The 25548-nt window shown below is 37.3% G+C and overlaps 1 protein-coding gene across 2 annotated transcripts in view; it reads right to left on the bottom strand.

Moving 5' to 3' along the window:
* Window positions 1-25548, bottom strand: part of ADCY8 (adenylate cyclase 8) — a 121697-nt gene that overhangs the window by 78277 nt on the left and 17872 nt on the right. For both annotated transcript variants that reach the window (XM_054059704.1, XM_009560039.2), the window contains exon 2: window positions 15440-15589. In XM_054059704.1, the coding sequence (XP_053915679.1) occupies window positions 15440-15589 (150 nt within the window). The remainder of the gene's footprint in view (window positions 1-15439; window positions 15590-25548) is intronic.

Here is a 25548-nt window from a genome sequence, read left to right as displayed (position 1 = left end):
ATTCTGATATTCTTCACTCTTCTTCTGATGTGTAGACACAGTTTTATGTGGTGCTTTTGATAGCAGGAAGAAAACCAGTCCCTTAGGTGGTCCTTTACAGTCCTGCAAACCCAGGTTTTCATAGGAATGTCTAGCTCTAAGGTTTCTACAATGTCAAGCAAATATCCCATGGCATATTAAATTGCCATGTTTGGGAGCAGCTGCTGATTTATATTCCAAAACCCAACAATATTTTTGGTATTTTGTGTCCTTCAGCTTTCTGTAACAGAAGATGCTTAGGCTATATATTCTCCTATTCCTTTGCTATTAAGACACATTGCCCAATATGACTATATAATAAATCCACCCTTTGAATAAATCAGATCAGTCTTTCAGGGAGCCAAATGATTAAAGTATTGAGTGAATTCCTGTGAAGACACTTTCAAAATAATACAAAAACTTTTCACTGTAAAAAGAAATGTTATTTCCTACCTTATACTTTAAGGAAGACAAATAGGAATATAAGTGTAAAAAGAAAAGAAAATGAAAGAAAGAAAGCAAACAGAAATCCTGGTTATTTGTGAACTGTTTATGAAATCTATGATAAGACAAGATTAAAAAGACCATTTTTTCATAACATATGGCTGACATTGTGAATGTACTTTTTTTTCACAACAGGAAAAATTTACATTGTTTGTTTGCATTCGCTTAAGAAGATATCAAACAATGGCTTTAGAATGTTTATTTAAAATAAAACATAGTTCACTTGACGCATGTTCACTTAGCCAAGAAAAATGTGCCCAGCAAATTTGATATCTTAGCCTTTATGCTACTCTTTAAGATAAGCTAAACATTCTTGAGTGCACATTAGATCTGACAATGATCCATAAAAACAGAAGTTAATTAGTATGCCTCTGCCAGAGTCCTCCTCTACTAATGAATAGTGTAGCATGTGAAGAGCTCTTGTCAGGATCACAACTATTCTGTATCATGTGTGTCATGCTAGGGAGGAACACTACAGGGAAAATAAGGTAATAAGTGTGTATGTGCATGTCCTGGTTTCAGCTGGGAGAAAGTTAATTTTCTTCCCAGTATCTGCTGTGTTTTGGATTTAGTGTGAGAATAATGTTGGTAACATATATTGTTGTAGTTGTTGCCAGGTAATGTTCATGCTTGGCTAGGATAGAATGAATTTTCTTCCCAGAAGCTGCTGTTTTTTAGATTTAGTATGAGAAGAATGTTGATAATACAAGGATGTTTTCAGTTGTTGATAAGAAATCAAGAACTTTTTCAGTCTGTCATGTTTTGCAAGTGTGCAGGGGCACAAGAAGCTGGGGAGGAGCATAGCCAGGCAGCTGACACAAGCTGGCCAAAAGAGATATTCAATACCATATAATGTCATGCTCAGCACATAAATGGCCAGGAGCCAGGGCTCACTGACCCGTGATCACTGCTTGGGACAGGCTATGCCAGGTCGTCAGGTCACTGGAGGGTGAGAAATTACATTGAATTGTGCATCTTGTTTTGTTTATTCATTATTATTATTGCTGTTGTTGTTGTCGTTGTCATAATCATTGCCTTTGTTGTCCTATTTAACTGTTTTTATCTCAACCCACCAGTTTTGCTTACTGCCCCATTCTGCTCTCTATCCCACTAGGGTCCTGAGGGGAGCAAGCGAGCAGCTGTGTGATACTTAAATGACAACCAGGGCTGGCCGTGACAGTATGTGAATATGTGTGTTTATATGTATTTTTAGGAGGTACTCCAGCCACGAATTCTCTGATGCTGAAACATTCAAAGGACAGAAAAATCTTCCCTCTACAGGCACCAACTGTTCTTTTGCTGTTACAAACTGCTCTTACACCATGTCAGACTGACAGGGTGGCGGGGATGCTCAACCAGGCCCCTCTAATCAAGCATTAGAGGTAGACTCTGTTGTAGAAAGTGTCCATCCCTTATTTTCCTACAGCTGATGCAAATGTTCTATGGACCAGGATGTGATGTCTTGACAGGCATTTCTCATCACTTTGCTTTAGCCCAGCAGTTAAAAAAGGTTTTCTCTTATCCAAGAATGAGTGTCAGGTCACCGTCCCCTTCATATAAAGATCCTAGCTGTATAACTACCCATTAAAACTAGTTAAATATTATCATTCTCCTTTCACAGATTTAGACATCGTGGCAGAGAAGAGCAGCGCAAGTGTGTGGAGGTCATGTAGTACAAAAAGAGCAGTAGCTAATCGCAGATAAAACAGCTGCAAATTTTTTTGTAGTCATCTGTACCTTACTATTTGCATGATTAAAGAGTCTCACTTTTTTAGTTAGTCTTCCCTGCAGGGCATTTTCAGAGAGGGAGAAAAAGACGTGAGAAAAAAATATCTTCTCTTTTTCAGAGAAAGGCCTAATAAAGAAGTGTTATGAACTCTAGGATGAAGGAAACTACATTATCGAGCTTTGTTGAAAGCTTCCTAGTTGAGCAATTGACTAAGTGGAGACAATTCAAAGGTGAGCAGCAGTAGCGATAAGTGGTTTGAAAAGGAACAGAGATATATTTGTTCAAAAGAAAAGACACAGAATAAAGAAGATAGCAACAAAAGGAGGTTATAAAAGAGCCAGTGATCTATTCTCCTATTAACCAACTGTGACATGAATCAGCCCTAGTCAGACAGAGCAGTCAGAGTTTTGAGTAAATAAATGAAAAAAGACCCTTTAATCCAAAGAATAACCCAGTAAAAGAAAAAAAGAATAGTAGAATTCAAATCTGGATTAAGACACCTGAATTTTGGTGACTAAGATACATGTATGCCTAAACTTCATTTTATCTGGGGAACCCGGAGATGATAGATCAGATGTGAACAACTACTTTGATGTTACTAAGGGTATCTCTGACCTCCACTGTCTGTATTGACTAGACCTCAGTTGACTGTAGTGGGAGCTTAGAGGTGCAAAGAACATGTAGTCTCCTAGTTTAGGAGGTGTCTAAATATTGAGCTGGCTCCTAACCAATCTACTGTACTCCTTCAGAAAAAAATAAGATCAGTGAAATAAATCCTGCAGTAGTAAAGCAAATTAATTTAATGAGTCACATATGATTGTTTAAAGTCCCATGACTGTAACATTGATATGTTCTTTAATGCTCCTTGGTTTATACATCCGCAGCAGTCATTCTTTGTTGAACATGTCTCCGGTCCACACAGGCTGATTCTGTGAGTGCTTCATGCTGAAATCATGGGGTATCAAAGGTACTTACAACTGCACAAATGCAGTGAGGCTCATGGACCGAAAAGATGGACATGTCATGAGTAAATATTCTTTGGAACAATTTTTGAGAAGATTCAATTAGCCAATGAACCAGATCTCAGTCTCGTGAATAAAAACTGAGCTGAAGTCCTTCACACTGATGCTCATCAAAGAAAATAAAATACCAACAATCATAAGACTTCAACAAGCAATCTGGGGCCTGCAGAAGATTACCAAGAGGAAGGTCAAACTCCCCAGTGTTTCCCTGTAGACCATGCGAGGGCATCACCCCTGTAGTGGCTGCTGTCTTGAGCTCCTTGCACCAATTCCGCTTAGGTGGAGCATGGCAAATGACACAACATCGCTCATACTGCCCTGGGATTTTCCTTTGTTTCTCAGTATCTTTATCACTGCTGGCTTTGCTGAGACATAAAAAAACCCTTTTGACTGACATTTGATTCAAGTTTTGTTCTTTCTTCTCTACACATACTTTCAGATGGGTGAACCTACACATGTCTTGAGGGAGGAGGTCTGTATCAGGGAAAAAGTTACTTATGGCTGCTCCAAAGACACTTTGAAACTGAAGTGGACGTGCCTCAGAAAAGTTTAACTTGAGAGAAATTGCTCCACACTTCTTGTCTGGAGTTTCAATAATCATCTTCCTAGAACCATCAAGCCTGACACTAATAACATTTACAATTAATATCACAGAGGATTTATTGTCTTAAACATTGAACTTAATAGGATGAGAAAAGGGCTGTTTAGAGTAGTGTTTTTAGCCTTTCCAGAGCACATGAACTTTTGTTATGTTTAAGGGAAGTAGATAAAAGTGGTATTGTTTTCAACTGAAGAAAAACTAAAACGTTCACAATAGATGTAATTATTGTAGATGCCTCTCTGGAAAATGGGAATTAGCACCTCTCATTATGATGAAAAGCTCTAAAGAGAAATTCTTTCATTCTTACTTAGTGCACAATGGACAGTCTATTTGCAGCTGTTCTTTCTTGTGTGCTACTGAAACAATGGCAAGTAATTGAAAAATATGGAAAGAACTGCAGTATCTAATATCTTCAGACTTGTGAGGTTATGATGTTGCCAGATAGCTTTTACTACTTACTGCTGCAGTATGCAATATGAGCTATATCAACTTTCTTTTATCTGAATTCAGTCAGTTACTATACCCACTCATCCTCATCTCTGGCTGCACATTCCATTTAGGCATCTGCTGTTCTCAGAGAGAAACAAGGCCAGATCACAGAGGAGGTTTTGGAGTCTCCTTTCATTTAGCTATTGGCGATGAAACCTGATCCTCATCCAAATGGGTAATCCAGTGTTTATGAGAGTCATGACATTTTATAATGGTGCCTAATTAGTTCTTAACTGAGAGGTGTTGTAAAGTTTGTGGTAATATAAGAAATAAAAAGCTTTTTCCGCACACTTTTTGTAGGAAAGATATTTTATCCAACTGTTTCATCAATACTCTTGTCCAGAACATAACTTATGTAGCATGTGCGGAAGTGAAGAACTGCAAGGTATTGCTAGTCCTTTTCTTTGGTTAGATGGTGAATGGTTTGAAGATTTAAGTACCTGAAGCCACATTACAAAATCTTGGCAGGGCTTGATGATTACTGGTCTATTGCCAGGTGTCAAAAAGGTGCCTTTCTCATCAGCCAGTTGGCTATGTAAGAATATCACAAGCTTAATGCCTGCTTGCCCTGTGCTCCCTGAGCAGTGGAAAGTTGATTCCAGGCTGCTGGTTTGTATTTTCATGCCTTCTCAGTATTATTTTGGCTTTATAAACACTTAGCTTATCCTGTAGCGTGCTGGAAAGTGGTGGAACAACTCTCCCTGTTGATTTTTTGGCATAGTATCTATTACTGCTACTGCACGAATCTTTTAAAAGAAAACTTGTATTCCTCCATAAAATACTTATAAAAATATTTCTATAATGATTTTTTAAAGCAACATGATCAATCAGGAAACTAAGTGCAGCCAATGCTTACACTGTTTTGGCACAAGCTTAAAGAATTATCTGACCATAAGGCTACATGCGCATCACTAACTTGCGTGGTAGTGGGTGAGAGCACTCGCCTGGGGATTAGAGCTGCAGGGAGCAAGTCTGCATTCCTTGACAGGAGTGACCAGCTGTTAAATCTGCTAGGCCACGTCATGAAACAATGTCCTGATACTGTTTTGTCATTTGAGCTGTCTTTTGACTTAGACAATGGGAACTACATATCTCAAACTCCATGTCAATGTCTATATTGAGTATAAGGAATATTTAAAAATCTCAGACCTTCTGGACCCTGACATATGATTTTTTATTTCCTGAATGAAGAGCACACTAGACTTACACTCCATTGTGAAATCCAAATGTAACAAAGACACACAACAAAGACATGTAACACAGCAGCAGTTACAAATCAATTTGTATTGCCACCCTCCTTTGTCCACATGCCATTAAAGCTTACAGGTGATAATGTCCATCCCCAGTGCAATCCATCAGTCGTATCTAATACATGGAAAAGCAATTTTTTTATAGTTCTGTATTTTTTCTTCATCATAAAGATCTTTATCATAAAGATCTTAAAAGAACATTTATTCTGTATTAAACAATTGTAGAAATGAAACATATCCAGAAGAAAAACATTTATATGGAAATAAAACACATATCTCAACAAAAAGTATTGTGCAGTTTTCTACTGTATCAACTTCCATAAACCCTTGTTAGCTTGGATAGGAAGAATGGAGCCATACCTTAACAACAGGAGAAAGACAGACACATCTACTGGCAGCTGATTCCATAATGGCATAACCTTAAGCCATTCCTTATTTTACAGGAATAGAAAATGAAAGCAAATCAGCTCCTACAATTCAATTTGTTTCTCAAATATGGGAATGGCCCCATCTGGCTTTGATATCTGTGGTGCTATGCCCTGGTGCACTTTCACTTGTCTAGACCTTTTTTGACTCATCTGCTGATGAATCTTCAAGGAATTGTTCTATGTTGTTTACACTTTTTATCTATTTAAATGTTTCTTTTTACATTTAGTTACTTTTTGGGTTTTTTTCAGAAATTACTAGGCAATTTTAGCAAAATATACATTTTTCAATAGTGCTAGTTATTACAACTAACAGCTTGCCTGCCATTTATTTTTCAGCTTTATATGACTAACTCACTGCAGAACAAGATGTAAAAGAGCTAGGAGGTTATTGATTCTGGTCAAAACAAGTAATATACCTTGTCAAAGACTTACTAGACTCTACTACTAAACAACACAAGCTGGATAAAACTTCCTCTGGGAAGTTTTTATAGGTGGGATCATGGTCACATTCTGAAAATCAAATCCCTTTTAATCCCTAATGATGCTTGTAGGTGCATACTTAAATACCAATGATGTAAAAGACCCTCAGCCTTTTCATAAATGTCAATCCAAAAATTATATTTTACCTTAAATTATCTCAGCAACAGCATCAGTGACTTGACACTGGCTAGCTTAGATTAGTACTGCTCATGGTCAGATAATTTAAAACAGTTAGAGTTTCTCTATTAACTGTAGAGCTTGTCAGGATGTTTTCAGAGTCTGCTTACAGTCATTTCATGCTAAGGAAAGTCAATATAAACATTGCTTAATACCCTAAAAATTCTGACCCTGAACAAGAAAGAAAAATGGACTTAAAGTGAGTAAGTATATTCAGAATTCAAGGAAGTTTCTAGTCTGATGAATTTAGATCCTGGAGCTTTTATTTACGCACAGATGACTGTACTGCAGAACAGCTGGCAAAAGTGTCTCATTGTTGTAGGGGGCTGAAACTATTTCATTCCCCTTACTAATTTCACCTTTGTCCACTTTCCTGACACAATCAGCGAGGGCCACTAGACAGTGGCAGCTGTAATAAAGGCTTTTTTTTTTTTTTTTTTTTTTTAGACACATCTCTTTTTAGCAAGGAGCTGAGAACAAGGGAGGCACAGGTCACAAAACCTGATCAATGAGCTATCAGTCCTATTCACTATTGACCAACACAGCATTTAAACAGCCTGGTTTAGAGATGAAAAAAATCTGCACAGATTTTCAGAAAGTAGGTTTAACACCAGTGAATTTGAAAGCCATCTACTACAGAGAGGAAGCAGAGGTTTCCTCCATGAATAGAGTCCTGACACTCTTTGGGATTATTTTTCCTCAGTATAAATTGCCATTCAGGCTCTGTTTCTTTAGTGTTGGTTGTAAATCTTGTTATTCCCTTTCAGTCCATCTGACTACTCCAGATTTGCAAGAAATGGTAGATAAGGCAGAGGATGATTTTCAGGGTTGATTTTACCTTATATTTCTACTTGAAAACAAAACAAGATGATAGGACACAAACATCCTTCACAAAAATGTGAAGGAACAGCAGCTAAAATCTGCTGTGTAAAGAGTTGTGTGTTCTACTGCAAGTGGGCTGAGCAGATGGGGTGTTTTAAGACATGAAGATGCAAAAAATGTAAATGCTGGGCCTGTGATGAACTCCTTCCTACAAAAGCTTGTGTGTAAATAATGTTTAACTCCACCAAAATAAGGAGGAAATGTTGTCAAGGGACTAAGGAAACAGGTCACCTACTGAATCAAAATATGGAAATGTATTGTGAAGGACAATATAAAGTTTGCATATTCCTTCATTTCTTGGGTTAGCCAGTGTGTTACATTTTGAGTGTGATCCTTAAAGTTCCAGAAAAAAATGCAAAGAACAAATTTCTATTGAGATTATGGCTCTTTAGAGAAAGGCGCTAGCATAAAAGAAAGTCTAGTTAACTGTGAAACCCTTCCAAACACTTCACATTCAATAGACTGTTTCCTCTAATGAACAAAAAACTGGCCAAAATGCAATACATAGTCAGAGATTTACACAGAATTTTTCATTGTGAGGTTATTGTTTGCCTTTCACAAATAAAACATCAATTATTGTGGTCATGATTTTTATTAATGAAGAATTTTAAACTACTTTTATAATAAAAGTGAAAGGTCACATGATCTTTAAAATTCAGATTACTCTTCTTTTAAAACAATATGAACTTTATCCTCATACCAATTTAGAGGGATTTTCATATTATTAGCACTAATGTAAAAAAAATTACTTTAAAGTGATTAAACTCTTAAAGTGTCCTTTCCAATACCAGTCCAATCTGCTCCTACTTTAGAGGTTGCGAAGTACTGATGGTTGATTAAAATCTAGATCTGTAAGAGTCTGATAATACCCACAGAACATGTAAGCTTCTTTTTTCTGTTTTAAAAGAAAAAAAAAGAGTTCATCAATCTGCAGAGAGCTTTTTAATGCTGTGAAATAGAGATCGTTGCAGGGGAAAGTGTGAAAAAAATGCTCTGGATGTAGAGGCAGAAGGGAAACAAATGGTCAAACAGAACAGTTTTCTAATGGAAAAAGAGATTAAGACAGGATTACATTTTTTCCATAGACAACAGGCAGGAGAGACTAAATATGCCAACAGCAAACTGTTCTGACAACTAAGGGATGTCTTCTCCTCTTCAGCCCTCATAACCACACTGGAAAAATAGAATGTAGGTCCATAATCAGAAAAAAGCCATCCCTCTTCTGACCTGGACAAATGGTTCTTTAGAGTGTCGAGCACAAATCCCTTGTGGAAAACAAATGAAATAATATCCAAACCGTTCTACCTTACAAAATGAGCTTTAATTGAATTTATGGAATCCTCTGTGAGAAAGAGATTGGCTGAAAAGTAGGTTTCCAGTAAGGCAGTGGTAGGACTTGCAGGGAAGGAGAAAATATCTGCTGGGGTGTTACAGACAGTTTTTCTCATTTTCTATTTAATGAAGAGGTTTTTTTCCTTTGTTCCCTACTAATCTGACCAAGCTCATAATTATGTCTGCAGATGCCTGTATTCACTCTATTGTCAAGGGAAGCATACCCAGAAGCCCAACGAAACAGGTAGGATGCAAGCCTGGACTTTCTCACCTGAGTACTCCTTGCAAGACTAGAGACAAGACAGCGGTTGTTCCCCAACAATTCTCTTAGTTGACCCTTCTTCCAGCCTTCACCTCTGTCTCCTCCGCCAGGGTGCTAGACACCCAAGAAAATATTCATAAGGCTTAGGGAAGACATTGAGAAGGAATTTTATTTCCAAATAAGAGAATATTGTCTTGGGTGATTTTGAGATGATGCCTACAGGAAAAGGGGCATTCTTGCTAAGACCGCGTTAGAGGGAGATGTAAAACATACAAGTAAAGAGACAAATGCTCTGTGGCTTTAGTACCTTCTAGCACTAACTAACTCCACTGAACCTGCACACGTGTAGTCCTGAAGTAGAATAATTTTCTCTATTTGGCTCCTCAGATCTTAAAAACTGGAGAATTTCTTTCTCTTCTGAGTCCTAGTCCCTCCAATAACTTAGCAAAGCAGTGGCAATGCAGCTTTTCTGGTAAGCTCTGCACACCAGGCAGGGACTTTTCTTTTAATGAATGATGCAGAACCTGCCACAATGTGAGCAAGAACAAACACCTCACCAGCGGATGAATATACGCATCACACAGATCTGAACTGATTTCACCTGCCATCTCAAAAAATTGCAGAGGAGATGTTTGTTCATAAGATAACATCAGGTGTTCTAAATTTACCAGAAATAATGCAAATAGAATGTCTCTGAGAGTGTTTATGTTATTTTCTTCTACTCTAGCCCAATTCATATGTTCTTCATATTAGCAACATACAGTCTAACAAATTTGCTTAGCTGGAACACATTCTCCCACCCATGTTTCCCTATTGCTCTATCTGGGCTTCATTAGTCTCATTGGTCTAGAGAGGTCTTGGATGGAGAGTAGAAGTGTGACGATAACATAGAAGTCTTTCAATTATGAGTAAAATGACTTTTCTCTGAATAGCAGCCTTGACAAGTTGCGATCTCATTACAAGGCAAGAGGTAAGTGCTGGACTGATTTTTAAACCTATTTAGCTACTTTGCTTCTTTGGTGTTCCCTTCCCAGTCATTTGAAACCACCATTTCCAGCTCCAGTCATAGGAAATGTTGTAAATGAAATACAAACCTCCTTGCACAACAATTGTTTTCAGATATGTGTGCATATCTTGGCATATGCATATGTGGTGAAGAGCTGCAGAGAAAGAGTTTTCTGACAGACTCAATATAATTAAATAATACTGTTTGAGGTTTAAAAATGTTAGGCAAATTTCAATCAAAGATGAATTGCTGAAGAAAGAGCAGGTAAAGACACCAGAGATATATTATAAATTCAGTTCTTCATAGAGTCATAATTTCAATATGTGTTTGGATTTAATATGTCATTAATTTAAAACTTAGGGATTTTGTATGATGAGAAACAGAAATGAGACTGAATTTTAATGCAGATTCCTGCTATTCATTGAGGGCAATTTCACAGCTTTTTCACAATGAGGGAAATAACATATTCATTGTTTTTGAAGTAGCTAATTAAGAAAGTAACTTCTGCTTTCTGTTTTCATAGCCCAGATATGATGAAAGCAGAATTACCTGCTGTGCTCTTAGAATAAAACACAGGTAAATAGGAAGACAGTGCTTTTGAAGTGGTTATTAAAGCACAGCACTGGGTGTCAATCTTTTTGAAACACATATATCAAATCAAAATACTGACCCAAAATTACAAACAAGTAGTGGAATGTGATGATGTTGTTGGAATGAAATGGACTTAATAAAACTAAGAACCTTATGTTTGTTGTTTATTCATAATTACAATGTGTTGAAAACAAATGGGAGGACATTTGATGGCTGCTATTTTGGGCTGGTTGATACAAATACATATCTTAAACACAAGTGGCTAACTAAACACAATTTTCACACTTCATTAGAAAACATTTAAATTAATGATTTGATCAAGAACTGGTAATCTAAGACTGTTTTTACAACAGTATTTTTCTGCTACTTTCTTTACCTTGCTTCTCTGATATTTCTGTCTTTGTATGATAACAGTTTTCTGGTACTAATGAGCAGTGGTATGTCTTTTAACAAAATCAAGCTCTGAAATGTTTTAGATCTTCACCAAAATTCTAATTTTTTTTAATGAAAACTGGGAAAGAAGTAGACACAGATGTTCCCTCAGTTTCACAGAGTCCTGGGATTCTTAAATAATGTCACACAGATAATGCTGTACAGTTAAGTGCATAAACATCATTAGCAATGACTGCTGGAGTAATTCTCCTTTGTATCCACAGTACTGTTCACTTTATTAGTAGAGTGATTAGAGTTAGAAAATTCATTGTAGTTGAAAATGCTAATATGTACTTCTTAACAATGCTAGGTGCTTAAAAATCAAAAAATAAGAATTAAAAAAAAAAAGATCCTTAATGAATTAGTCTGCTTTGAAAATATGACAAAACCTAACTTTCTCAATTCTTAAAATTTTATTCAAAAGTCTTGTTGAGGGTAAATGGTTATTGGGGGAAGGATGAAAAAGTTTTAGTAGCTTAAGTGTATAGAGTTTTAGAAACACAGAAACTGGAAATTAAGTCACTCAAAAGCTTTGAAAAACTTTTGCCAGGCTGCTTAAAGTAATTTCCATTTTGAAAGTCTACACTTCACCCTTCTCTTTCCTGTGCAATAAAACTATGTATTGTAATTAGCCTAAAAGCTGAACTTGCACCTAAGGATATTTTCCATGGACAATGAACAAATGGAGATAATTCAGATTTACAGCCATTCAGTTGAGACCATAACACGGCACACAGACGTTTTAACAGAGCAAAAAGGCTTTGTCTGTTAAACTGGAATATCCCATACTGAAATATAACAAAGAGTCCCTAAACCCTGAAAACTCTACAAAAGGACTAATGCAAAATAACACCACCTGGAAAACAAGTTATTGCATCTGACTAACCAAATTTCAGCACAGAGTTGCACAAACAACTACAAAAGAGCTTTTTGCCCCTACTGGGAATTTGGTAGTTTCACCTTCTATTTTCATTACTTTCTACAAAAAATTCTCTTTTTTTTCAAATAATGCAACTGAAAAAAATCAGCTCATGTATAGGAAATTTATCAGGAAAACCAGAAGTATCTCTGGCTTTCCAGCACAAGGCAGAAGTTGATGTGGTAGAAACTTTGTATTCCAGAAAATCTGCAAATGCTCATTATGAGATTCTAAAAATTCTCCAAAACCCAAACAGTTCCTTACTTATGAGAGTTATTGTTTCTTTGTAGAGCTCCATATGCCTGATGGTGCCTCTTACTTGTCCTTAAAACATAGATTATGAAGTGTTTGGCTCACAATGGGTGACTTTCCATGACTGTCTCTTTCAGGCATTACACAACACTGAATAATGATAACAATAGCATTTATATCTATTAGAATGACAGTTCATTAAAAATGACAAATACAAGGGATATTGAGAAGTTGTAAGGGTCATTTTGAAAGTATAGAAACTTGATTTCTTAGCATTTATATAATCTTCATAATTATAAATAAATGAAGTCACATTCTGCAATTAGTTATATATAAGAGCCTACCATTTCTTGCTGCATTTTTTAACTCATTTTGTTTTTTCTTACTTTAATTTTACTGGTTTTACGAGAAAAGTAAGGACAAAACCAGACCAAATGGAACCTATGTAGCAAGCTGTCATACCTCATATGCCACGTCACATGTATGACATGTGAATACATCCATTGTAATTGTCTATTATTTTCAAGTTAAGAACTGTAAGCTGTATAAGGTTGAAACAAACCTTGAGTTATTTTAATTGTCACTCGTTACTATAAAATGTAGCAACACCACCAATGAAAGACACAAAAAGCTTGACCCTGCTGTAAAAGACCCTAAATTTCGACAGTTTATGAGAAGTGTAGGAGATATAAATCAAAGTGGAACAGAATTCAAAATTTCTACAATAATTAGCTGGAAGAATCACAAAAATAATTATTCCTCTATTTTCTCTGCACATTTTAGCAGTTTTCAGAAGCCACATCACCATTATCGGCATGCACACACTTTTTTGTCTCCTTCATATGTCAGAGCTATTTTATATAAAGCCTTAGAATGAATTTATTAAACTTTGTCAGGTTTTAAACTTTGCTTTTTTAAACTGTGACATGCATTAACAGGTAACATATTTTTTTACATTCATGTGAACTACGGATCTCCTGTATCATGAAATATATATCTTAAAGATTAATAAATGCTAGCAGTCACTGGATTACTGCCTGTGGATACTAATCAACAGAGAATGAACAAGCTGCTCAAGAAAAGCAGTCACCTAAAGTGTGACACTGCCAGTCTTGTTGAAGAAGGTAAGTTTAGAAATTGCTTAAATGAGACACTACTTCAGAGGCAGAGAGAAGGAATAGAAAACTAAAAGAAACAGGCTTTCCATTCCTCAAGACATTCCAGTACTAGAATATTTTGTCATCATTTTCCCAAATACAAATGAAAAACTGAAAAGTATATTATATGTATTGTATACATATAAGGTGTGTGTAATAACACAGTTTCAAAGTTCCAATAGAATTAATTGAAAATACTTAAAAATGTTTTGTTCCTAAATTTTGGGTTCCTGTACCATTAATCTGAGTTTTGGAAGAGATCTTTCACTGGTGTTCTGATGTCTGTATTTTTTTCCTTGTGGGCATTTTCTTTGGGCTAAATACATTTTCCCTTATGCATTTCCAGTCATATGATGCCTGTGACACACTATTTTCTTTGTTATAGGTGAGTCTCAGCTGCAGTATGGTAACTCTCCAGGAAGTTCTGCCTTCATGGGACAGCACAGCCCCGAAGCCTAGCAAGGCACTCGGCCAAGACCAAATACACGGTTCAACATTGCCTGATTAAAACCAAATATTTCAGATAAATCCCTACTTCCTTCTGTCACCAAAAAAAAAAAACAAAACCTCAAAATGGAAACCCCCTCAAATGGAAAAAATCTGTTCTCATTTTCCTAATAGGAAATAAAATTTCAACAAAATTTAATTTCTCAAAAAATATTGTGTTTGTAGAAATCTTATTTTCCATAAGAAAATGAAATGATTCTAATGGAAAATCTTCAGAAGCATCTGGAACAGGGGAATCTTTTGCTAGTGTTTTATAAAGATTTTTGCAATGAATTCTACAAAACAATGATGAAACTAAAGCTTACAAAATATTAGTTTATAATGGATTGCTTAAGAAGAGAAATGCAAAATACTTCCAAAAGCCATAAAAATTGGGTCCTACAGTTAAAATGAGAATAGAGTATCCTAGGCAGCATTCCTGAAAGCCTTTTCAATTAGCAATGCCTGAAAAGATGTTCTGGCACAGATAACTTGCATTACTCAGCACAGTTGTACATTCATACTGAGTCATTAGTCAGTAATGTCTAGAATATGACATCTTCCTAGATCTCTGTATAAGAGCATGACTTTCAAGAAGTAAATTAAATAAAATTGAGAAACAATACATAAGTCTATACAATCGGACAAAATGAATGGCTAAGTTAGTTTGAGAATGAAATAGCAGTGTAACAGGTATACACATACAGGCTGCATTTTGATCTTAGCGTAATTTTTTAATCAGCAGGTGAACCTTCTGATGTTTCAGTAGGAATGAAAAGTACATATAGCATGCTACATCTTGTTTCTGTTGCCTGGACATGAAATGATAAACAGCAAACATTTTTATTCACTGCCTTTTATTCTGCATAGATTTCAGGTAGTCCAACATGTTATTGTACAGAGTGGCCAAAAGGAGATTTTTAGGGCATTGTTTAAGGACAGAGAAAGTGTAGAGTGATACTTCCCAGCAGTGACGTCCCAGCTCCAAAAAAAATTCATCTGTGAGCCAGAGGTAATGTTTTAGCATTTTTTTTTCTGTCTAGATAGAGTTCTCCTCAACAAACTTGTTTAGTTTTCACTTGACCAAAGATTTTAGTAGCCACAACACCCTGAAGCATGAAATTCCACAGTTTAGCCCCTTTTGTGTAAAGAACCATTTTTAAACACCTGCCAGCTACTATTTCATTTGATGGCCTCTTCTCTTGTGTGGAAAATGACGATGAATAACCATTCTTTTTTCAACCTGTTTCCTAGTGAAAATCTTTAAGATGCCATATCAGATTAATAAAACCCAGCAAAATAACAGCATGAAATTCACTTAAGCTGCAGAAATCAGGTAGCATCACAGAGAGGACACAAAAGACCAGCATTGCCCAATTATCAATTCCAGTTAATATAAAAATAGAATTGTTTCTCCAATACCTGTCGCTGATTTTCTGTCTCTAATCTCAGTCTGGCTTCTACACATCTTCTGGTCTCCAGGAAGGCTTGACGTTGTGCTCTGTCTGATAGGTAGCTAATGAAGATTCCTGCGGTGTTCATACACATAAATAGCACTGCCTGAGCCACTATCTGTAACGAACAATGAATAAGATTTGATCAGACAAGAGACGCAAAAATATCTGTTTGAAAAGAGAAGTATAGAGGGAATGACTGCTCCACAGTCATGTAGGCTGTAAAACCTAACAGTTATGAAAGTTTGCAGAAAAGAATCTCTTGGATCTTAATTAGAGGCATCAAATGCACAAAATTCTCTCTGCCTTGAGGAAGAATATGCAGTATTTGGGGGGGCATTAAACTCTAGGTGAACCACAAATGATGTTTCCAAGAACTGACTCACAGGAATCTAGTTAAGAATGACTACAAACATAATTAACAAATTGTTTTTGCAGTGCCTCTTCTGTAAAAGCAACTTTGTGACTTGTTCCATGGCTTAGTTTGAGAACAAAGCCATATTAAGGAAAAAAAAAAGAATGTCAGTTAGCTAAGAATTAATATCAGCTATACTAATTATGCTACTATTATTGACCAAATTAAGTAAATTCATTTTCAGCTGATGCCAAAGCGCAAGCTTGCACAATCTGAATCTTGAAACATTCAACAATGGAAGCTGAAAGGATAACCAAATGTTTGCATAGCCTGTCTCTGTACACAGAACTTTTCTTCACTGATGCCTTGTGAAGTTGAACTCTTTTTCCTTGTAGAAGGTGCGTCACAGCTTCTTCCTTTGCAATACGAACTTAAAAGAGCCATATGGGAGTGGATCATTGGGCAGTGTAAATTCCAGTAGTTTATTTGTCTTTCAATGATGCCTCTTTGTATGTTTGTAAGGCAGGATATATCAACACAATTGATGTGAGACTGTTTGGGAACCTGAGTATGAACTGTAATATTTGCATGCACTAGAGACAGATACAGACCTGCAGTTTCAGCAGCTTTATCCAGAAACTAATCCCTGTTGCAGGTTGCAGAATTCCTCTTAGTTCTCACATCATCCTGCCTTTTTTTAACTTGTGAGAAGGGCAAGAATGAAAAATAAGTCCGGAAGTCATTAATTTGCCTCAAATGGAGCATGTAGGGCCAAATCGTTCTGACTTCTACCTTAGCTGAAGAAGCCATTGGGGCACAGTGAACCAGCTGAAAGTCTGTAGTCTGCAGGTCTCTGTCTTCCTGCCATGGCCCAGTCAGCCACTGTGCTGATGAGGTCCTACTGAGCATACTCTGTCTTGCAGGATCACAGCTCTTTCCCAGAGACAGACCTGCTGAGAAGCAGGAGTGAGGACTACATCATCAGCACAGGAAGCCTGTTCAGGCTCTGGCAGCTATGAACTATAATGCTATGGGTGATACCTACAGAATCACAACAACATCAGAACATCCACACCAGGAGAGATAAGTGTTCATCATTCAGGTTCCTTTCTATAGTAGCAGACAACAGCGAGTGCCCAGCCAAGATTATAGGACAAAACAGTAGATACAAGAACAAAGTGAACATTCAGTGACATTCTGTTGAAACCGTCATGAACACTGCAACTGTCTGTGGTTGTGCAACATTATGGTCTAGAGACAGCATTTCTGTAGTATTATCTGAAAGCAAGTCTCCCTGAAATCAAAGTGTTGCTTATCTTAACAGAAGAGAGAGAACATTTAGCAAAACTCCCTACTCATATTGAGATGTTGTGCCCCAGATCTGCAGGTCTTGCCCCTCATATTCACATGGGTTTGAAAGTGAGACTTGAAATCATCTGACAGAAACTTCAGCTTTATATATTGTTATATTTCTGAATCTGGAGTATAGTAAGGTGAATTCATTTACAATTTACATGCCTTGATTAAATAAGAATGCATATCATGACTACAGCTGAAGTTTTGTTTAACTTATGCGAGTAATAGACATTTAGGAAAAGCTTGTGAGAAATAGGGCATGGTTAGCATGGTCCTTGCATATTCCTGGCTTCCAGAATCCTATGGTTTACAACACCTCTGGAGGTGGCATATTCTATCTGTCTGCTTTACTATTTCTGATACCTTTCTGAAGTTAATTGTACCTATACCATTCAATGACAAACCTTTCTGCAATTTAATTAGGCACTTTGTGGTAAAAATGTTTCCCTTTATTTGCTTTAATTTGCAGCCTTATCATTTATCACGAGTACTACCTCATGCTTATAGTATAAGAAACAATGACTAATCATTCCCAATTCATCTTTCTTTCATCATTCCTGATTTTACCCCTCTCATCCTTGTATCTTTTACAGGGGAGGAATTTGAGACTGTTTAGTTTCACTGCATTTATCACTGTTAAACCTCTGTGCTTTCTGCTTTTCCCCTGTTATCTACCTTAACCTTTTTTACTGGAGACACATTGACACTGACCAGCTAGCTTCTCCCAGACACTTTCCACATTTGCTCCAAGATAAAACAGAGAATACAATAATTCAACCCATGAGATAACCCCTTTCCTCTGCAGGCTACTAAGAGACGTGTGATGAGCTGACATGAGATAAGACCAGTTCAGAATTACATTGTTCAGCAGGCTAACAGGAATCAGTTGTGCGTGGCTTCAGGGATCAATGTTTCATACCTTTTTGACTGACTTGAAGATAATTAACGCTTATGCTCTAGGAAAGCTAGGTTATAGGAAGAAAAAAAAGAGGAAAGCCTTTTACAATATTTGAAATGTACATTTTGATGGTGAAAGCAGTTGCAGGGCGCTTTCCTTTGTTTGCAAATTCAACTGGAAGTTCCTCATGAGCCCAGTTCAGTCGTCCATCTCTGTTAAGATTCAGGACTTGTGCCACTCACTTCAGCAACTCTCCTTAGAGCAAATGCAGTAGAATTTGACCTTCGATTAGATTTCATGAGCACATAATTTGATTTGGTCAAAGGGAATTAGGGAAAGCATGTTGCAGGTAAAACAACAGCTTATTCAGAGGAAGTATCTGCTTTTCTTACACATAGTAGTCTGATTGAAGCTAAAAAAGTAAAGCACTATGCCTTGCAAGGATGCTAATCTGTGGCTCCTGTTAATAAAAGAATTAAAAAGACCTATAGGGCTTGAGTCTGTTGTTGTTACGCTTTATCCTACAGCTTGCTGTGGCCAATTCCAGCAGTCTTGCAGGATTTTCTGCTGCTTATTAGGGCCACAGGCAAGGGCAGGCTCTGATTTTTTAAGATACAAGCAGTGTCATATCTTTTTGACTGATCTGAAGACAATCAGAAGAAGGATAAGTTATAAAGTGAAAAACAGAGAAAATCTTTTCACAGCATTTATAAGCTCTTCAGTCCATTTGCACCTCACGCAGCTCTCAGATGAGTAACTGCAGCAGAGATAGGAAGAGATTTTGAAAGCCATAAGTGACACATTTTGATGCTAAATAGAGCTCTGGGGAGGTCTGCTTCTCAAATATTAAAAAGTACAAATGAAAAGGCACCCAACACCATGCTGCCTGCAAATATCTGTGTGACAGGATCAGCACTGTCCCTGCTGAACATGCAGTTGCACATACTCACATAGTAGGATGAGTAGAGCTAAAGAATGTTACTTGACAAGATGATGCTGGTAGTTAGAAGTAGCCATTAACATTTTTGTTCCAAAACTCTGCTTTCCATTTTTCTCATAGGAGGTAATTAAGAGCTTAGTTCACTGAGATATCACTCACCTGATAAATTTAAATTTACAAAATGCCCTTCACACAGGCACCTCAGAGCCCTTTGCAAAATCAGTATAAAAACTAGTAAAAAACAAAGGCAATGAAAGGAGAGGAGGTATGTCAGACAAGAAAGCTAGGTTTAAATTTGATGGTATACATTGATTCAAATAATTTCACTCACTGTATGTCACTCACTGTATAAAAGAAACCTTTGCCAAGATAGGTACAAGAAAGCTGGGGAGGGGCTCCTTATCAGAGAGCGTACTGACAGGATGAGGGTTAATGTTTTTGAGCTGAAAGAGGGGAGATTTAGATTAGATAATAAGAAGAAATTTTTTACTGTGAGAGTGCTGAGGCACTAGAAGAGGTCACCGAGAGTAGTCGTGTGTGCCCCATCCCTGAAGGTGTTTAAGACCAGGTTGGATGTGGCTTTGAGCAACCTGATCTATCAGAAGGTGTCAGAAGGTTTTGGAAGTGTACGATCCTTAATGTCCCTTCCAACCCAAACGGTTCTATGATTCTGTGACAGCTGAAACCAAGACAACATTTTGAGTAGATTTGGGAACCATCAGATCTCAGACAAAGAATTAAAAGGCACTGGGCACAGCTGGTCAGGAAGAAGTATCAATCAAACTAGGTACACTAGATAACGTAAGGGAATGGGAAAAAGAAAATTACTCAAAAAGATGGTAAAGTAGCTCACAAGTCTGTTGCAAAGTGGATTGTGATTCAGCTACAGACAGCTTTTCGAGACAGAATTGAATACAGTTCAGGAAACAGGAAATTCAGAAGAGTATAGGTGAGTTACTGAGAGCAGAGATGGGCTAAGCATAACAATTTGCAGGCATTTCTGCCATTAAGAGCAGCTGATTGAGTTTGCCTTGATTTGGAGTTTACACAGGATCCTTTGAGTTTATGAACCACTAAAAGTGAGTTAAAGAAAGATTTGCAAACTCCAGATGTTTCACAACTTCAAAAACCATAACAGAAGTGTGTTCTAATTTTGCTACAAGTTTCCTCTATGAAAAGGTGCATTTATCTGTCATACAAAGCCCTGAGACCAGCTGTAGAGTCTCCTAGTTCAGTGCTTTCTAAGAACTGTCATTAATAGACATTTGTAGAGTGTATAGCAAATGACTGAGTTCAGCCCTTTCAAAGTGCCCATATCCTGAGGAAAAGAGAATAATTAAGAACATTTAACAAACTCAACAGATTGGAAATGTGCTATTTGAAAGCTGCCTCTAAGAGGCAGTAATTGCCTCAGACAATCTTCATTGTGAATAGTTGAACCAAAGGCAGGACACATTCACATAGGAAACACAGTGGAAGCGGAGGAGAGAAAACTGAAAAAGTTCAGAAACAGTTCTGAAATTCAGGAGGACATTGAACATGTGTGTTACAATCTCAAGAGCAGGAAGAAACCCTAGTGTGCTCTTTGGAAATAAACCTATCATTAATCTCTTCAGCAGGTAATTTTGGTATGCTGCTTAGAAACAGCACTGATCTCACCAAAACACATCTGAACAGTAGAGAAATGGTTTACAATGTAGTCTGTAGTTGTACATTCTCAAGGCAGATCAGTCCTGAAGAGGAGGAATTTCATTAATTCCTGAAATGATCCTGTGGGAAATTATTTAATTCTTTCCTATTTTGCCTTCTACTTTTGGATTGGTTTCAACAATGGATTAGAGTAATTCTTTTCTGTTTTGGGAAAACTGGGAAAGTAAAGCTGTTATGATTCTTTAAGAGTGTTTTCAGCATGTGCCACATAAAGAACTGGTTGCTATGGTAATTATTATTGGTTAATTAGGTTTGCAGAAGCATTTTGATTCATCATTAGTTGCTTAAAAATAGCCACAAGGTTGGGGTTTGTGACTAAAATGTCTCAGAAACCCTGTTGCCCTCTCTTCTCTCCCCATCATTCCCTTGCTTACTTCGAAGAAAAATAACTTATGTTCTTGCAAAAGCTGATCATCAGGAATGAACTGAAGGTTGTGTGAGAAGTGTGGGATTTGAAACAAAAATGCTCTGCTTTGTATAGCATAGGAATATCTGGCAGCATAGACTCTACCACGCTGTCACTTGCTGGGCTGCACTAAGTCTGTCTCCAGCTGAGACCATGATTTTGTGAATCAAAGCTCCTGGCAGTGAAAATAGTACATACCTATATCTCTGTACTGCCTCTTGCCCACCTTGATCTCTCAGCACAGCTTCACCTTTGTCGTGCCAGATCAATTATTTGTGGGCCCATACTGTGAGCTATACCAGGGAACTTGGCCAACTTAAAAAACAAACATTTGGCGTTGGCAGTGATTTTCCTATCTGGAGCAATAGTCTGATTGAGTTCACAGCACAGCTTCCACATGGAAAGGAAACACGTGAACATTCATAGTTGGCACTTCTGCCAACTCATTAAACTGAAATCTTTGCTGCTTTGTTGTTAAATCACCTTGTAGGGAGTTTTTTTTATTCCCTAGATTCACTCCATCTGACTTCTCCTGGCTCTAACTGCTAAATGCCAACGCCATGATAGAAGTTTTTAGTTTGTTTTGGATTCTGGGTGCTTCTTCATCAACATTTATTGGAAACCAGCCTGTCCCACAAAGATGCCCAAATTGCTGCAAAGACTTTCCAGAAAGCTCATCTGTTTCTAATCCTCTATATTGCCCAATGCACAAGTACAACAGCTGTTTAACTCCTACTCACAGCTGGAGTGAGTGCCAACTCTTTTATCTGATCTAAATATACATAATTTACTGAAATACAGGAATACACCACACAACTGAGAAGACAGGTATGGAGAAAATTATACTGTTTATTCACGGTAAATGTAGTCAAGCACAGACTACAGTGGTTAAGAGCAGTGCTTTACCTCATCCACGCCTGACTTGCTGAATATGAAAGGAGCCATTTGCATCATTGTTACGTATTTAGAACTGAGTTTTGTGGTTCAGTTGTGCACAGCTCCCACGGGAATGTTGGCCAAGTCTTCAAAAACTCGAGTCTTATAAATGCCTCCAGAGAGCTGAGAGCTTTTCAGAAGCCTGGTCCTGCTACTTCCAGAACAGGCATTAGAGGACTCCACCATGTACTTAGGGACACAGTCTAGTCTTCAGTGTGCACTAAATCTGTAGCCTGCATGGCAGGCTGGCCCTGCCAAAACACAGGGTGTACCCTCAGGGATTATTAGAGAAGCCTCAATGACAGTAACTGGTCTCAGACACGGTTTTCTCCATTCTTTTGCAGAATATCCTAACATGCCTGTTCTCCAGTACTGCTAATGATTTAGAAAATGAAAAACATTTTCCCTCTCAACAATGACATGTTTTCATAAAATCAATTCTTGTAGTTCAAGACAGAATTCAGAAATAGGTATATTTAATATTCAGAACAAGAGCTTAATTTGCTCCTAGAAAAGTGGCTATTTCCTCCTTGCTCCTCATCTCACTGAATCCATTAGAAATATAGAAAATTGAATGCCTGACTGTTGTTCAGAGGTAGCTCAAACCATAAGGTTTGGTAAGTCAGCTGTCAACCATGGCAAGACTTTTGTAACACGGTGCTGCACATGAGATCTTTCAGTAAAATTATATCGTATCACACACATAAGGGCTGACATAACTTGAGTGATGCACAGTGGCAGTCAGGCAAATACATAACCCTACTAGTGCCATCAAGCAGCCTCAAATGGCAAGTAGTTTTCAGTACATCTCCTCCAGTTCCCCTTGAACTTGTCTAAAATTTAGGATTCAGGTACAAAAATAATAATAAAAAAATATCTGAGACATTGGGTAACCTTTTTTGTGCTTTTCTTTTTGTAGATGTTAAAGTGACTAGAAGTGTCTGGGACAATATCAGTAGTAGGGTCATAGTCCATGTGTACAGGCAAATGGACAGAGATGGGTAAACGATCTTCAGTTTTTAGTAACTGTTTTTGATGGCTACTGACTACTCTGCTGAACTCCCTAACTTTCATTTATGAACCGATCTTGAACTACACAATGAAATCTGGTGATGATTTCTCCTGTGCACTGAGCAGCACAGCACTCTTGACATCATTTTGCAAGGAGGATGGTATTACAGGTACCTGAAATGTGCCTATTTAGAAAGAAAAATCTTATCCTTATGCAAAAAATCCTTTCCATTCAGTGTTTTCTTTGTGCTGGTTATATACCTTCTCCCTCTACTTTGAGACAGCTGCATTGCAGGGTAATTACAGGGAGGAATCTAAAGCCAGACTGTCCAGGTATCATAATTTTATTGCCCCAAAATGCCACCTCATTTCATGTGTTTAAGTCAACATAAAAGGCTCAGACAGGAATCTCTTTTCTTCTCCAAATATATGCAACCTTGAAACCATAGTACATGTACAAGATAATAACTTTAAATTACCTGTGTATTCTAACCAGGAATAGATCTTGTAACAACCCACAAAACCCAGCAAAAAACAAAGCACAGCAGAAATGCCTACACCACAGAGAACACACTGGAAGCAGCCCATGGCAGTCAGAATAGGTGAGGAAACTGTTGAAGGGATGGCATTCCCCTACTCAGTGCTCAGAAGGGACTGTAAAGCAGCTGTAGAATTTCCCTTTCTGCACCTTCATATTTCAGGCTTGTGATGCTCGGTCTGACACTAAAATTTTCCCTACATTTTTTTTATGTGGAAGCTTACCTCCTTTACAAGCTGCACATTCACTGTTCAAAATAAATACTGAAGTAATTATCTTCAATAGAAGTCACATTCCATTTAAAGCCTTTAGAGAAATATTTTTTCCTAATAAAAGTTACAGCATCTAAACAAAGATTTATAATAAAATAATCTGAAATGGAGAACACTCAAAATATCCTTGATATTAAGAATAAAAAATAATTCCTGGATTTCTTTAAAACAACCCCTACCAAATGTTAGTTTTTCCCCTTGCATGGGTATGAGTTTAAGTAATGGATCCCAAGTCAGAAATACCAGTATTTGAGTACTAGTCATCAGGCATTACAGATAGCTTTCCAGTGACAAAAAAATCTAGCTGACACCCAGTCTGGAAATGTCTGAGAGCATCACTGAGTTCTAGGGTGAGCCTGAACACTGTAAAACTGGGATGCCTACACTGAAAGTCACTTTAGGAAGTTTTCCTGAAATTATCTCAGTATCTAAGTCAATGCAATATAGCCAAGGCAGAAGAACTCCTAGTTCTTCCCTTAATAGATCATAAAACTGATTAGGGCTAATGATAAAAAAATAAAAAATAAAAATAATAAAATTAATGAAAGCTGCTTTGCAGCATTGGAAAGAGTTTAACTACATTTTAAGGAAAACAGAATTAGGTAGTCTGCATTTCTGCTAAATGAGTTTGCGACGGTGTTCTGCACAACTGTTTTTATTGCTGTATATAATAGCTCTTATCCGAAGTAGGATGTCAAAACTGAGAGAGCAATAATTGTGTTTGTAGAGCTGACAGCAGTTCATCTTTTCTGGCACACCTCATTGCTGTTTTCATCTGATCAAATGTATGCATATCGCAGCAATTACCTACAGTATGTACTCCGTGTCTCTTCCCAATGGAGCTGGCAATCGTCATGATTTCTGTAACCCTGCTTCAGTCTATTTTGCAGGGTTATAACAACAGACTGCACAAAAGCAGATTTTATTTTCCTTTCTAGCTATTTTAGGCCAGGTTGTGTGTGTTTTCCCCTGAATTGTCAAGCTGTGGCCTTTGGTGTAGGAAAGAAGCAGGATTTTGCAAATCATTCTTTTTCTGTTTGGTATTGCAATAGAAAAGAGAAAATAAGAGTAAAAAGTAGTGATCGTAAATTACTCTTGGCCTCTTTATCAAGAAATAAAGACTGCCTATAAAAGCCACTCCAGTCTGGGTGAGAGGGAGACTAGTACCTATTAAAAAGTAAATTAGCTTAACTGAAAGAGTACTGAAAATACTGGTAATAAAAATTAGATGAGGCATATCATGGTCTTGAATATCCTTTCCCAAACAACTGTTGTCCTTCAAAGCCTGATTCTACTCTGATGGAAAGCTCTGTTGATCAGCAGCTTGTGTTAATCAGCTATACCTGCTAGCAAACAAACTACCTCACAGCTGTTCTTTTTTTTTTAAACCATTCACCAAAAAAAACTTAAAACCAGTGTTGGAAACAAGGGCACTTTGTGCATTATTATCAGCATTTTTAACTAAAGGCCAATGGCAAGGCTAAATTCTTCTCACAGTTGCACCTGTAAGTGGCTATCATTTTATACAAGTGTCATTAGAGATGGAATTTGTGCACTGAATCTACAGCTGATTGATATGTGGGACCACAGGAGTGGACTTACAGATCCCAGATCATGCAATAGGTTTGCTGGCCCAGAAATAACAAGGAAAATAT

The sequence above is a fragment of the Cuculus canorus genome, chromosome 2 (genome assembly GCF_017976375.1).
Source record: "Cuculus canorus isolate bCucCan1 chromosome 2, bCucCan1.pri, whole genome shotgun sequence".
Classification (NCBI taxonomy): domain Eukaryota; kingdom Metazoa; phylum Chordata; class Aves; order Cuculiformes; family Cuculidae; genus Cuculus; species Cuculus canorus.
Note: the sequence above shows the minus strand (reverse complement) of the source record. Positions and strands in the feature narration are given on the sequence as shown.